The sequence below is a fragment of the Crotalus tigris genome, unplaced genomic scaffold, assembly GCF_016545835.1.
Source record: "Crotalus tigris isolate CLP2741 ecotype Arizona unplaced genomic scaffold, ASM1654583v1 scf7180000018954.1357295, whole genome shotgun sequence".
Taxonomy (NCBI): domain Eukaryota; kingdom Metazoa; phylum Chordata; class Lepidosauria; order Squamata; family Viperidae; genus Crotalus; species Crotalus tigris.
Window position 1 is genome coordinate 311,709 of NW_024097293.1, and position 15,850 is coordinate 327,558.

The following is a 15,850-nucleotide window of genomic DNA, read 5'->3' on the forward strand; positions in this document are numbered from 1 at the left end:
GTATTGATTTTTTGTTTTTCTGAGAAGACTGTCAATCTCCTGGGAGAAGCAGCCACTATAAATAATTAAAAATAAAGTCAAATAATAAAAAGGAATGGTTGAACCCCCCAATGTATTTGGTGGTTGATTTTTCAACCAGTAGGTGACACTGAGTGCAAGAGGACTCTGTATTAAATTATGAAAGTGCAACAAAGTTGTCCCTTATTGTTGAAATGCAGCAAATTTGGGGGAGGGAGCTCAATTTCAATTTATGTTAATATATTTTTGTCCTGAATCAAATATGCATCAATTGTCTTATTTTTATGGGTTTTTTAATCTTTACTGTGATTCCTGGAGTTATTGTTATAACAACACAAAAAAAGCAGGATGTGCATTAAATCAAAAAGCAAATCTACTTGAAATTTGACAACAGTCTTTGCTGTCAAAATGGACCTGCTGCTGCCACCACACTGGTTATAAATTTAAAAGAAGTTATATTTATTTCCAAAACCTCTAAAAAGATAGAGGCAAAGGTAGTTTAAGAGATTGCAAATAGTGTTTGTCCTTGGAACAATGGCAACTTTGAAATGGATACACAGCAGGTGCTGGTCATGGCCTACAGCATGCTTCCTCTATTTGGTGCCCTCCAAATGTATTGCACTTCAATATCACAGTCAGTTTGCTGGTCTACATCTTCTTGTGCTGTCTAGTACAAAGGAAACATTAGGCTTCTTGAAAGGATCTTCATCTTGAAGGAATATATAGGAATATATATTGACAGCTCCCCCCTCCCGGATCAACAACAGATTAACTCTAGCAGGCAACTGCGGCTGGGTGCGCCACGATCCGTAGGGAACGGATCACCGGTGGGATGGAATGGAGACGGAGTGGAGCCCGAGGAACCGAAAGAAAAACGGAATACAACTAAGTCCAACCAAGACGATGAGACCGAGGACGAATCCCCCTCTGAGGATATTACCACGCACACCATGACAACCCGGTCACAGTCGAGTAGAAGAATGCACCCCCCTCGGATACTCTCAACACAAAGTTGCGAGATGAAACAGCGACTGCAATTAAAGGGGAAGAGCACCGTACGGAGTGGGAGCGGAGAATTGGGGATGAACGGCAATGGTGCTCATCGACAATGGATGGAACAACGAGGCACTGACAGCGGAACAACGGCAAGAAACATCGTGACTGTGCGCAAGAGAGAGAGCGTGGAAACGAACAGCAGACCGCTCAGGAGAACCTACGGGAAGAAGGAGGGGAGGAGGAATAGTATGGGTGGGGACTATGAGCCCGTGTTACAATCCCGAGGGATAGGAAAACAAGATCAAAGCAGCCTTGGGGCTTGCAGGGATATTGAAAGCAGTGCAGATAATTGCCCACCCCCGCTCACAAAGGGAAATTGTGTGTGGGATGGTGGAGGGGTTATGAGCAGGGAAGGTAAAAGGATCTGGACCCCCAACCCGGTAACAGCTAACGAAGCAACATATAATCGAACGCAAACCAGCAATGGAACGGGGACAGATGCTGATGTGGGGCGTATGCTTAGGACTCAACCCGATCAGCTGGGGCCTATGACGCGCTCCAGGAGCCGGAAACAGGCATTAAACAACTGTATATAAGACTCCCCCCCGGCGTTTGCCTTTTAACCCTGACGATGTCAAGTGTATTTGACGAAAGCTCGGTGGATTAAATTCTATTTTTGATAGATATTCTCTTGGTGATCATTATTATTTGGACAATATGAATATTCCCAAGAGTCGCATTTTTGTTTTTATTTCTAATTACTATAACAGAGCAGTTTTGCTCATGGCAAGGCGCTGGGAAAAGTCTGCCTGTCGTATCTCGGCTTGCTATCGTAAGCTAGCCTTCCTGCACGCTTGTATGCGCGAAGAACTCCCACCTAAGTCATTGATGAGGAGACCCGCGGTGAATTCTGCTGAATGCCAGCTAGCGGTGAGACAATTTCAACGTCGTACGGTACGGGCACTCATCAATGAGCAACACCGTCGGGTGGGAATCCTGAAGATGGGAGCTGGCTGCCTTCGTGAACAATGTAGCAAGGATTTATCAGAGCAACACTTCCAAATGCTCGACCAGCACATTCAGTTAATGGCGGAGAGAACCAACCAACAGACTGCCACACGCCTCCAACGTAAGATAGACACCTTACGGGGATTAAAGGGTAATGGGTACATGGATAACTTAGTGCATAACTTGTCCTCAAAGGCCCTTACCCGCCCCCAACTTACGCTGCTGCAGCGCGACGCAGGACATAATCTGATGGATGCAAATCTGTTGGATTTCATCGCCGCGTTGGAACCCGCCATACACCACGAGGATATGGGGGAGAATTCTGTGAGCTTAATCAGGCAGCAGGTCACGGGGTTGCTTATGCGTCATAGGCACCACCAAGTGTTAACTAGGGATGAAATAGAGGCCCTGGAGCATCTCAAGAGGGACGCCACCATTGTGATACTCCCCGCTGACAAGGGGAGGGCCACAGTGGTGATGGACAGGGCACTCTATGTGGCCAAAGCACTGCAGTTACTAAGTGACAGGACTGCTTACAGAATTGTTAAGAAAGACCCCATGGTGACCTTGAAAAATAAAATCAACAAGTTACTTGACGGTCTTAAACGATCAAAGAAACTTGACGAAGATACTTTAAGGAGAATACGGCCCAATGACTCGGCGCTCCCAAGGTTTTATGGGCTGCCAAAGATCCATAAGGAGGATATCCCACGTCGCCCCATCGTGTCGTTTAGAGGCACTCCCATTTCGGGGTTGGCGAAGTGGCTTAGTGATCGCATATCCTACCTGGTCGATGGCAGCCCTACTACAGTTAGATCCGCGGAGGAGTTCCTGGAGAGGATCAGGACCCTTAGGGTGGAGGAGGATGAGGTGATGGTCTCTTTTGACGTCACCTCACTCTTCACCTCCATCCCCCAAGACCTGGCCCTGAGAGTCCTAAGGGATAGATTAGAAAAACTAGGAAAAACCGGACACCGGGATTCCCTGCAACCGGGGGATCTAGCGCAACTCATTGAGCTATGCCTTACAACTTACTTCTCCTTTCAAGACAGTATATACGAACAAGTCAAGGGCACACCAATGGGCTCCCCAATATCCAGCGTGGTGGCGGAAGCGGTTCTACAACAATTGGAACACGAGGCCATGACCCGTGAACAGCCCAAGTTTTGGGCACGGTATGTTGACGACACTTTTGCTGTCGTCAAACGATGCCATCTAGCTGGCTTTATGGGAGTATTAAATTCAATATACCCGGACATTAAATTTACGATGGAGGAGGAGATCCGGGGCTCGATAGCCTTCTTGGACGTATTGGTCCAACGTTCCTTAGATGGAACCCTGAACACCAAGGTCTATCGGAAGCCCACCCACACGGATCGAATCCTCCATTTTTATAGCAACCATCCGGCCTCCCATAAGGCCAGCTGCATTAAGACCTTGTTTAAACGGGTGCAATCACACTGTAGCACCATGGAGTCTAAGGCAGAAGAAAGAAAACATCTGTTCCGCATATGCCGGATGAATGGGTACCCCCCAAGGTTTATTAAGCGACACAGTATGGCATCAGGACCTCGAAATGGACAACAAAGAGAGGAACCCCGGACACGAACCGTACGAGTGTCGCTACCGTACATCAGCAATGTGTCAGAAGCCACTGCCAGGCTCCTGGCACCCCACAACATACAGGTAGCTCACAAACCTACCCAGACCCTACGGGCTAAAGTGATGCGCCCCAAGGACCAGCTCCCTACCGCCGAGAGGTCAGCCGTAGTTTATAGAATCAATTGCACAGACTGCCAGAGTAATTATATAGGCGAGACCTCGAAAAGACTTAAGACTCGTTTACACGAGCATAAGCTGGCTATTAGACGAGGCGAGCAACATTCGCAGATCTGGGCCCATGTAGCAGAATACGATCATCGCTTCGATTTTGAGAACGCCCAAATCTTGGCCAATGATACGACAAAAAGAGGTCGCCTATTGAAAGAGGCATGGTTCTCAGGAACGGAATCCATTAATCGGCGTGTAGACTTGTGTGCAGCGCACCAAGCTCTAAAAATATGGAGTGCCGGTAATTGTACTAATGTGGGGAGGGGACCCAATCAAAAAACTTATAATCAAAAGAACATCGCCCGGCCCCCCTCCCTACGCAATTACAGCAATGGAGTCTCCATTGACAGCTCCCCCCTCCCGGATCAACAACAGATTAACTCTAGCAGGCAACTGCGGCTGGGTGCGCCACGATCCGTAGGGAACGGATCACCGGTGGGATGGAATGGAGACGGAGTGGAGCCCGAGGAACCGAAAGAAAAACGGAATACAACTAAGTCCAACCAAGACGATGAGACCGAGGACGAATCCCCCTCTGAGGATATTACCACGCACACCATGACAACCCGATCACAGTCGAGTAGAAGAATGCACCCCCCTCGGATACTCTCAACACAAAGTTGCGAGATGAAACAGCGACTGCAATTAAAGGGGAAGAGCACCGTACGGAGTGGGAGCGGAGAATTGGGGATGAACGGCAATGGTGCTCATCGACAATGGATGGAACAACGAGGCACTGACAGCGGAACAACGGCAAGAAACATCGTGACTGTGCGCAAGAGAGAGAGCGTGGAAACGAACAGCAGACCGCTCAGGAGAACCTACGGGAAGAAGGAGGGGAGGAGGAATAGTATGGGTGGGGACTATGAGCCCGTGTTACAATCCCGAGGGATAGGAAAACAAGATCAAAGCAGCCTTGGGGCTTGCAGGGATATTGAAAGCAGTGCAGATAATTGCCCACCCCCGCTCACAAAGGGAAATTGTGTGTGGGATGGTGGAGGGGTTATGAGCAGGGAAGGTAAAAGGATCTGGACCCCCAACCCGGTAACAGCTAACGAAGCAACATATAATCGAACGCAAACCAGCAATGGAACGGGGACAGATGCTGATGTGGGGCGTATGCTTAGGACTCAACCCGATCAGCTGGGGCCTATGACGCGCTCCAGGAGCCGGAAACAGGCATTAAACAACTGTATATAAGACTCCCCCCCGGCGTTTGCCTTTTAACCCTGACGATGTCAAGTGTATTTGACGAAAGCTCGGTGGATTAAATTCTATTTTTGATAGATATTCTCTTGGTGATCATTATTATTTGGACAATATGAATATTCCCAAGAGTCGCATTTTTGTTTTTATTTCTAATATATATATATATATATATATATATATATATATATATATATATATATATATATATATATATAAAATAGGATATTACCAGTGTCACACCTGTGTGCCTGAAAGCATGCTGAAAAGCTTGAGTCTTAATATTAACATCATTCAAAACAAAGCAAACACTGAGCATTAACAGTGAATAAATATTATTTTTTTTAAGTTTTGCAAGATATTGGAAAATCTCTTCCTAGAAAAAGAGGAACTAAATTAGTCTCATATAAAGCATCCTGCTATGCAAAGAAAAGACATCAAAAGAGTATTTTCCCAGTCCATAATGGTGCAACAATAGATTTTATGATATAATATTATTCCAAACATTAGAGCTTTGTGAAGTGGGATTGCATAGTGCTTATGACTGGTATTCTGCAAAAGATTCCAAAAGAGAAGTCCACTTAACAAGTCTTATTCCAGTTTCCTGCCAAAGGCCCCTCATCAAACTTTCCCCCAAACCTCCAGAAGATTCCTTGATATAGGTTCTATTTACAAATGTGTTGCCTTCCCCAACCCCTGCCCTTTTGAGCAGTGAGTGACAAGAAAGTGCCATAGTCAAATAGAGCTATTTATAAGTGCTGAAAGTGGAGCCAACTATGATAAGAAAAAGTGTTGGAGGGCTGGTTTTCAAACTACCTGGTGATACTGTTTGCAAGAGAGAGATTTTGTCTTGATGGGGTGAGAGAAAGTACATCAGTCTCTGAACAAGTGATGGCTGGCAAATGTCATCCATATCTATATTCTCCCTTTGTTTCCCCATGGGATGGATAAAGATATTTTTAGAAAACAGGTGGTACAAAGTACCCCTCCTATCACACTAAGCTTCTCTTCAGCTTCTGTCTGTGTGAGAGTTTCTTGATTACACATAAACACACACATATTTAATTATAAGCAGATCACATTTCTAACTCCAAAATGAAGGTGGATTTAGACAGAAGACTTTAGTGAAACTATTTTTGTGGGTCAGATACCTGGTATGTGGGCAGTAGTCTTCCAAAACACAATTCCTGCTCAAATAAGTACACAGCAACCGGTATGACATAGTATCTATTTTGTTTATAATATGGTTTACAGTTTGTAACTCTGGCAAAGAAACAAACACTTGTTTTGGACAACCGACAGCTCTGCAGTTGGCTACTACCAGCTGCTAAGCATTTGCTTTTTAATCCAATAGACCGTCGATCATCATCATTTCAAACCATCTTTCATTTATTCCTGAGGACTTAAGATAATTTTTCTCTTTTAATAAATCAAAACCTCCTTAATCACTATTTCTTTGAAGAAAGCAGAGTTTTCCATGATCCTGCTGTCCCTACTTGACATTTTGTCCAAGCTGCAGTCAATTTCACAACTAGAGCTTATAAAATCATCTTACAAAAAAAGAATTCTCTCAAATCTTGAAGCCATGATTTTATCTGTCAATTTAAGTAGAAGAATCTTCCTGTAGCAGTGATCTGCTTCTAATGTTGCACAATATGTAGAAGGCTTAATTACACAAAAGTCCCCATCGTGAAAGCATCTAGGGAACACAGTTTTGAGGGATAATAGCATGCAGACAGGTTTGGATATGTACTGTGTGTGCTGTGCTTGAAACAATTGTCACACTGACAGAGTAAAACACTCATGTAGATCACTCAACACAGCTGTTTCTAGAGTTTATGGACTGAGTTTCCATATGCTCATTCAGACACAAGAGAAATGGAAATGAAAAATACTTACATTGCTCTTCCATTTTTTTCCACAGTAAGACTACGATTTAGTGAGCATTCTCTGGAGATTTGCAATGTGCTGCTAATATTTAAAAATCTCCCTAAAGCAAATGAGACTGAAGCTTAAAAAAGAAAAGAAAAGCGATACCACAGTTGATCTTTTGCTGAAACTTACTTTCAGCTTCAACTATTCATCACTTGTAAATTAAAAATATTGATTATATTGAATATTAATCAGTTGCTTTGACAAAAGCTTTGTACATCTCTTGGCCAGTTTGAATTTTATGTCAGAATGTCTGTTTCATAGCATTTGTTACTTTCTGTAGATTTAAAAATATTATTACATATTAACAGAGAGTAAAACTGAAGTCATCTCTTTCTCAAGCAGGGACATCTGCAGGGAAGGTTAAGAAAAGACAAGATGGCAGTTGCAAATATGCAATGCAAGCTCCACCTTCTTTTGTGATAAACATATCTTGATTTTGCTTACTCACCCACTGTCGACATCCCTTATCATAAGTTATGGATTTTCTGAGACACTCTTTTGCACTAGTTACATTCCTATTCTGCTCAGTATGGCATTAGGTAAATGAAATTGTAAAGTATTTGTCCAGGTTAGAAAACTAACAAAGTTGTGCTTGCAAATTGGTATGTTTTCATATTACGCTTTTTTTTTGAGTGGAGAGGAATATATTAGTTTTAACTCTTATTCATGTGGAATAGAAAACTGCGAGTGAATGTAAATTCTGGCTAACGTAGGTCAAAGGACAAATGTGGAAACAAAGTAAGCTCTTGTGCTTCTGCAGTTACAGAAATAGATGAAGACTGATGTGGGGGGTGGAAAGTGGGTACTTCTAAGAGAGATATTATAAAGTGGTCCCACTAAGCAGGCATGTGAGTCATTTACTAGAAACTTACTGGTTTACTACTCTAAAACAACTTTCAGCTTATCTTGTTTCATTGCAAGTATTTTTCTAAAAAGTAAAATAAAATAAAAGCATCAAGGCAGGGGCAGAAAATCAAAGCAAGATGGTCAAATCATCTCTGTGTCCAAACCCTTCCCATTTTGTATGTGCATATTTATTTATTTTATTTTATTTTTAAAATTTATAAGCCGCCCCACTCCCGAAGGACTCTGGGCGGCTAACAATAAAAAACACATAAAACATAACAAACAACAATACAAAAACAATCATCCAGGGGTAAGGTTTTATAAACCCCAGGCCTGCCGGAAAAGCCAGGTCTTAAGTAGCTTACGGAAGACCAACAGGGTGGGAGCGGTCCTAATCTCCGGGGGGAGCTGATTCCAAAGCATGGGCGCCATCACAGAGAAGGCCCTCCTCCGCGGCCCCGCCAAATGGCACTGCTTGGCCGACGGGGCCCGAAGGAGGCCCAGCCTGTGGGATCTAACCGGACGTAGGGAACTATGAGGTAGTAGGCGGTCTCGCAAATAGCCTGGCCCTGAGCCATATAGGGCTTTAAAGGTAATGCCCATTTCTTTTTGTTTTGGTCCACTTTGAACAGTACGGAATAAAATCTGTATATAACACTGGACTATTTCTGTAAAACAATTCTTTGATCCTATGAAATTACCATGTTCAAAAAAATAGCAATATCTATTTATATGTTATAGTACCAAAACAAAAATGCATTTTCTTTCAAACAGTATCAATTAATGATTGAGCTCATACATTATTTAAACTAAAGTTTGCCTATGATTTGTTCACTTAGTGACAATTGGCTAGATTTGCAGTGTCATACATGGTGCTAAGTCATAAATACTGACATAAACCTTAATGTCTGGTTTCACACATTACAGTAAATTATATGACTTCATTACAAGTTTACACTTTGAGGCCTCTGTCTTTGATTCTGGAGGCCAAGTTAATAGGTATTTAATTACCTATGAAACAAGTAAAAATGGATCCTATTTACAGAGAAGGGGTTTTTGGGGTGAGTGTGGGGGAAGATGAATGAGTATCATCTGAGTTACTGTTCTATTAGTCTGAGTTTTATCTACTGTTTTATTGTTGTATGCTGTGTAGAATCTGTTGTTTACAGCAGTATATTAAATGAATGAATAAGTAAATATTGATAAAGTTTACACAACTTGCTAAAACATCAATTGTGCTTTGCTGAACATAGTGACAGAGCTCACAAATAACTCTTTCTGCATCTGTTTAATAAAATCTGATTTGATCTTATTTTTGTAAACTTGTACATGTAACCATATGTGTTTGTACTCATCGTTGTATTGTCTGGTTCTTCAGGGAACAGGTGAGATTTCACAAATGGAATAAATCTTTGAAGGGGTAAGAGAACAAAAACTATTACCCATAAGTCCTATTCTCATAATGCATTTAAGTAAGTTAGGGAGGGGAAGTGGAGGTTAGTAACTTGTAAAATAAATAACAGAAAAAATAAATCAATTCAAGTCAATTAAATATGATGAGGTTAAATTTAACCCCAAATAAAGAATGTAAAGATTTGTGCAAAATTAAAATCTTTATTCCTGCCACTTATTTTTCTTATAAGAAGACATTTCCTCTTAGCATTCAATTATGTCAACCCAGGACACATTTACCAGTTATAAAAAACAACTAGACTTTTAATTTCTTCATATTTTTCTGATATCTTCTTGTATCTATCATTCCAATCTGTTTCTATTTTTGACAAAAAATCTGTAGGAATTAGACACTGAAAAATCATATTCAATATGGTACAGCAATTTTTAATTACTTTTTTCATCAGTCCTCTTCAAGCATCAGTTTTTTTAGAAGAGGGGTAAAATCCACTTGGTAGCCACAGCCTGAAATTTAGGCTGTATGTGGTTGCATGTATTAATGGCAGTGTGAGTTCTTGAAATTGTTGGAGCACTGATCAAGGTGAACCTCAGCATCAACATGTAGTTAAAATACTGGATGCTTCGTGAGATGACCATATGATACTGAAAACAAATGGAATTTTAATGGTCAAAGTGCTACAATCTGCACCCTTACTTAAAATTATTCATGTAAGCCGTGAGTATACAAGCTATTTCTCTCTACAGGTAATCCTCAACTTATGACCAAATGAATAACAACCATTCAAAGTTAAAACGGATTTTTGAAAAACTACTTATGATTCAGTTTCAAAGTTGTGATATCATTATCACTCTGCGATCACATAACATCCAGAAACTGAATGTCACATAATCTCAGAGTGCTGCAAACAACCATAAATAAGGGCCAATTGATGAGCACCAAAAAAATGAAATTTTTTTGAGGCTCATCAACTGGCCCTTATTTATGGTTGGTTGCAGCACCACGAAGTCATGTGACATTGGTTCTGAAAAAAACACAATGGGTTTGCTTAAAGCCCACAGTGTTTATTTAACAACAATACCAAAATGATCCAAAAGTTGGATCTGATCATAGGGTGACCCATTTTACTGTAATTGCCAGATTCAGTTATGTTGGGATCTGCTGACCAAAACATCCAGCAATTAATGGATTAATTATTCTGGCCTTGAAAAGATGTCTTGAGCAAAACAATTTCACCTCCTTTTGTTTGAGGCATCAATTCAAATCCTAAAAATATCTCCCAGTTTTGCATTTTCCCAAATCTGGCTCCTATAAATCCCCACGCCTGTCTTTGGACAGGTGGGACAGGTGCTGAGCCACCGCAGGGCAAATTGCAAATTCCAAGAAAAATCTGCAGCTGTCGGCGGCCGCCTTAATCAGATCTGTTAAAAAAAAAAAAAATCCATTCCCCCCCCCCGCCGCTTTTTTTCAAACAGCTGAAAGACAAAGAGCCGGCACAGCAGCTCCAAAGAAGAGCAGAGAGAGCGTGGGCGGGAGAACTGATAAGACAGCAGCCAATCCGAGAACCCGTGCGCACCGAGGTTCATGCTCATTGGCTGAGAGAAAGACACGAGGGATGCCTTTATAGTTGTGGGGCATAGGCTGAGGAAGGGACGTCTGGATGGGTGGGGGTTTTACTCCAAGCATCCTTTTCTGCGTGGCAGCGATTCGCAGCAGAGGTGGCAAGGGATGGGGCCTGTTGGTGTAGGTGGGTGAAATACTAAAAACTTTTCAGAATTTTCCCTCTGCCCTCCTCCTAGGTTTTGGAAGCTGGGACCCTTGGTTTTTCTCATGGGGGAGGGAATAGAAGGGGAAGCAATTGGTCGCATGGGTTGCAAAACTAAGGAGAGAGGAGAGTGCATTAGCTAGGATCCTTCTGCTCTGTTTCTCAGGCGCCCTAGTAATACGACCAGATGCTTGTTATCATCAGAATTAGAATGAATTTAAGGCTTTTTTCATTATTGAGGGTAGGGACATTTTATTTCACTTGCCATTTTTATAGCTAGTCAGGATTTGAAGTGCGCATGCTGGCTTAGTAGTTTGTATGCATTGTTTGGATATATTCTCTGGGTGTATACACATATACATTCACAGACATTGGAGTTCTCTACTGTGCTTCATGATTATATATGTTGTGTGGCTATTGTAATGGGTTAACCTTATCTCTTCAGCTCTATAACAAAAGTTGTAGGAGAGGACAGAATTGGTTTTGAAAGAATTTGAGATTCTCTCTCTCCCTCTCTCTCCCTCTTCCTCCCCTCTCTCACACACAGTGTCAGATGTGTATACAAAAAGTTTCCAGGACAGTTTGAGTACAGAGGGAAGAGCCTTAGTGGATATGAGGATTTTTATATTTTATTCTCAAGAGTCTGCTTCAGAAAATGGTTCCTTTGCTTCTCTTGACTCGCAGGTTGTGGCAGTAGTTAATTTCATTTTCTTTTGATTTTTATTCCTCCAGGGTAGTCCAGATGCTGCAGTACCACCTACTGATGCCATGACACAGACATTTCCAGCTCAGTACCCACCGCCGCCACCCCAGGCCCGGCTCCCTCCACAATACCATCTCCACAGCACCCCATCTGAGTACCCATCTCCAACTGCCCTGGATCACAGCCTGCGCATCTTCCCTGAGCAGGGCACAACTGCATCAGACCCTCTGCCATTGCCTCCACCTCCTGCCGTAAGTGGAGGGTTGGTTATCTAGCTCTTATGAAGGAAATGCCAAGAGAAGGGCAACCAGTGGGGTAGTTGAGGAAGTCAGCAATAGGTCCTAGCCTGCATAATTACTATGATCATTTCTTAGGTATTCTTCAAGAACAGGTTCTGGCATTCTCTGACAGAGAAAACAAGACAAACTATAAAGGGTATTAGTTGGCCTGCATTTCATTTCCATCACATCCTCTTCCTGCATCTCTGTATTTGAACCCTGATTTGTTGTATTTTCCTGTTATCTATTTGTTAACTATCCAGCTATCAAAATTCTCTGCTGTTTCGTGGAAGGGATAGCATCATTCACAGTGGCATGTTTGATGGCTGGGTTTTCTGAAAGGTAAGGGTCATTAAAGGAGTGGATTAAAGTAGAGCTTTCCCATACTCAAGGTTTGGTATACAAGGTTTTGCTGAACTCATAGCTTCCTGGAATGCTTGGGGCTTCCTTAGATCCCCCAGCCGTTTGGATTTCCAAGTTTGAATGAAAGCCTTAGTATGTCTGAAGCAATAGAGAAGAGCATCTCTGACCATAGTAAAAGCTCAACCCCAAGCAGCTCCCCTCATTTCTAGAGGGGGGGGGGAGAGGGGGGACTGGAGATGAACAGAATTGTCAAAAAATATATCTTCAGAGCCAGGAAAGATTTGCACTTTTCAATTTGTAGAATACATATAGAATAACCATTACATATCTGTGAGGTTCTGTTGCATGTAAATGTTGCTGAGTCTTTCTGCAGTAGTATAGTTATAGTAGGTGGTCAAGCCATCCTTTAGATTTAACACATTTCAGTCAATAAGGAAGTTTTATGGCCAATTTCTCTGGGATCATGCACATTTCCTTTTCCTTTCCTTCATATCTGCCAATTCTAGGGAATTGCTCTTTTCCCAAGGATTGATTTATTAGTTTTGAACCCATTCTTTCGATCAGGAGTTCAAGGTGGCATGCATAACAGCCCTCCTACTTTTCACACCACAATAATCCTGGGGTGTGTGTGAGACAGGGACAGACACATAGCCCTAAAGTAACCCACTATACTCTCTTAGCTGAGGGTAGGCAAAAACCTGGGTCCCTATGTTCCTTAACATCTTCATTGCATATTCATTTGCTATCTTAGTGATTTCCTTGGACCCAGAAGGACCCATCTTCCTCTGTACCCCTTCCATTCAAGCAAACTTTCTCTTCTCTTATCCTAATCCAAGTTTCTTAGAAAACAAAATTTATATCAATACATCTACATTAACCTAAAACAGGATAAATTATTCAGGGCCTTGAATTTACCATATATCAGGACTTTCAAGAAATTTTGGAACGCTGAAAACATGTCTCTTATTAAACATCTGTAAATGGTGATTTACTTTCTGTAGAATATCTAGTACTTATTCATTCTCCACGCATGCTTGTGAAGTCTAAGATGCAAAGCCACAAGATGTAATACAATATATGGAACAACTTTACTGAGTTCTTGAACCAGCAGTTCCTAATATAACTTAAACCTTCACTTTTTTCTTTTTATAATTCTTTTGTATGATTTTTTTACTGACGCTTTTTTAAAAAGATAAACATAATATGAAGTAAAGGAAAAAGAAAAAAGCCAAGAAAAAGCAAAAAGTGCATGAAAAGAAAAAAGTTGAAAAATAGAAGGAAAAAAAATACAAAGAAATGGCTTCTGATATTCTTCACCATAGTTAGTAGTACAATTATATTTTAACTTTTCAAGTTATATCACAATATTCTTTCTATAATCTATGCTGTCTAATCATCAGCCATGAACCACAAATTCAATTTTTTTTTATTTTTACACCAAAAGTCTATAAGAGGCTTCCAGTCAGTCCCTATCCTTCCAAATCCACTTCTGGATTTTTTAAAAAACTGAACTCAACAGTATTCATTGCGTCTCTACTCCTTTCCAAAGCAACCTGCAAGGGCTTCACTTGTTATTGTTTGCTCTCGTTCAGGGCTGCCTTGTACTTAGGCTCAACCAAACCTTTGTATTTTGTTTTAGTGCAGTTTAGCTCTTTCCTTGAATATTTCCAAAGAAAAACTGGAAGGGATCACTAGCTTAAAGCCAGAAGTAAAGTTGGTTTCTTTGGGACTGAGAAGGAGGTATTATTTAAAATAATACATACAAATGAAGGCTAATACCTCCTTCAGTCTGTCAACTATTTGCTATCTAGACCCCATCATCCTACCCTACACCACTTCCTTTCTAATGTTTTTGTTATTTGTGGAATTGTGATCATAGGAACTTTAGATTTCTTATCATATCCATTCCTCCTAAGCCATGGTTGAAGAGAGTACAGAATTCCATAATGTACCAGTTTTCTTCAACCTTGCAGCGCAGGAATGCTTCTCTGTACTCAAACAGGAACATTGATTCATTGCCCTCCACCTTCATGCATACCAGAATTATAGAAAGAAGAGAGAAAGTATCAAATTTGGTAGAGTATGGGGAGCTGCAGTGTGAATGCCCCTAATGTATGTCTGCTTAATCATGAAGTCAGATATTTCTGTCTTGACAGAGTCTTTTTCCATCAACATTGCTGACAGGTACAGAATTTACCTGAGACATTTTGCTATCTGTATCAATACTCTTATTTTTTTTTCCCCCTGGAAGGGCTCAAGCAGTTAAATCCCAGCAGGAAGTTCCACAATTGAGTCTGTTTGCTTTTTGACTGTGATAGTAGAGGAATTACTTCCAGCAGTTTTCAGAATATATTTGTTCTCTGTAAATAAGCTGCAAGACTCTTTTGTTCTCTAGAGAAGCATTATGCTTTGATGTTGATGCATGATAAAATCTAGCCTGCAGCATGATAAAATCTAGCTGGACTCTCTTATATTTCTCTGACATACCTACCACTTGGTTGCTGGCAATTTTCAGTGCTGAATCCCACATGTCTTCTTAAAATATATAGAATACAGTACTGAAAATTTTGCATCCATAGCTGATCCCTTAAGGGTAATTAGATAATCTGTTGTAATTAATAGGCAGGACAAACCAATCCAGATTCTGCTAGAGAGACAAGCTCAGGGAAGCAACCTAGTACTTTCTAGATATTTGGACTATAACTCCAAGCAGTCCAAGCAACACAGCAGACTGTGGATATTATAGTCTATCTGAACAGTAACAGATTTACTCCCTCAATCTGCCGGCCAATTGGCAACCCAACTACTTTGAAATCCTCCAGTATTTTGACTGGGGGCCACATCTTGAGTTTTGTGAGCACTACATCTGCTGGATAGCTTCCTCATAGCAAGACTGCTGTGGGCCATATGGCCTTTCATAAACCAAAACATTAGAGGAGACAGAGGGGCAGATCCCTGTCATTACAATAAGAGTTACATGGTGGTTCTTAATGCACTATCTACTTGTATTTTTTAATGGCTATTAATACACAGAACATACCTATACAAATGTATGGTTCTTTATAAAGTACTAAAGGTAATAGTATTAATTTAAACAGAGCTTTGAAAACAGGAATTCTTTCCTGGTTGCTTGAGGTAAGCCTAATTTATTGTTTGTGACCAGAGAAATGTCCATTGATGGACAATTTGATGTTTGGTTAATTTTGATTTTTTGCTTTATTGCCTCTATCCTGAGAGAAAAAGGTATTTTTAATCAGAGGAATAAAACTGAGGGCTGTGTACAGTGCCAGAAACTCTTGTGTGTGGCCTCAGCAAATACCATCAAATTGAAAGTGGAAGAAGCAGGGAATAACTAAATACACAACTGGAGAGTAAGCATATTGATTGCTTACTTAATTAAATATTAGAAAAGAAATAAATATAGTAAACTCTTGGTCCTGTTACTGGGGGGCAGGGTATTGACCAGTAAGGCCAAATAAGATCTTTGGCCT

At 41.1% G+C, this 15,850-nt stretch overlaps 1 protein-coding gene across 4 annotated transcripts in view; it reads left to right on the plus strand.

Annotated features, from left to right (window-relative positions):
• The window catches only part of LOC120314588 (RNA binding protein fox-1 homolog 1-like), a 44,869-nt gene that overhangs the window by 11,742 nt on the left and 17,277 nt on the right, over positions 1-15,850 (plus strand). For 3 of the 4 annotated variants that reach the window (XM_039357850.1, XM_039357848.1, XM_039357847.1), the window contains exon 2: positions 11,748-11,969. In XM_039357850.1, the coding sequence (XP_039213784.1) occupies positions 11,784-11,969 (186 nt within the window). In that variant the 5' untranslated portion in view covers positions 11,748-11,783. Of the gene's footprint in view, positions 1-10,849; positions 10,998-11,747; positions 11,970-15,850 lie in introns of those variants that run through there. The other variant, XM_039357849.1, reaches the window with a different exon arrangement.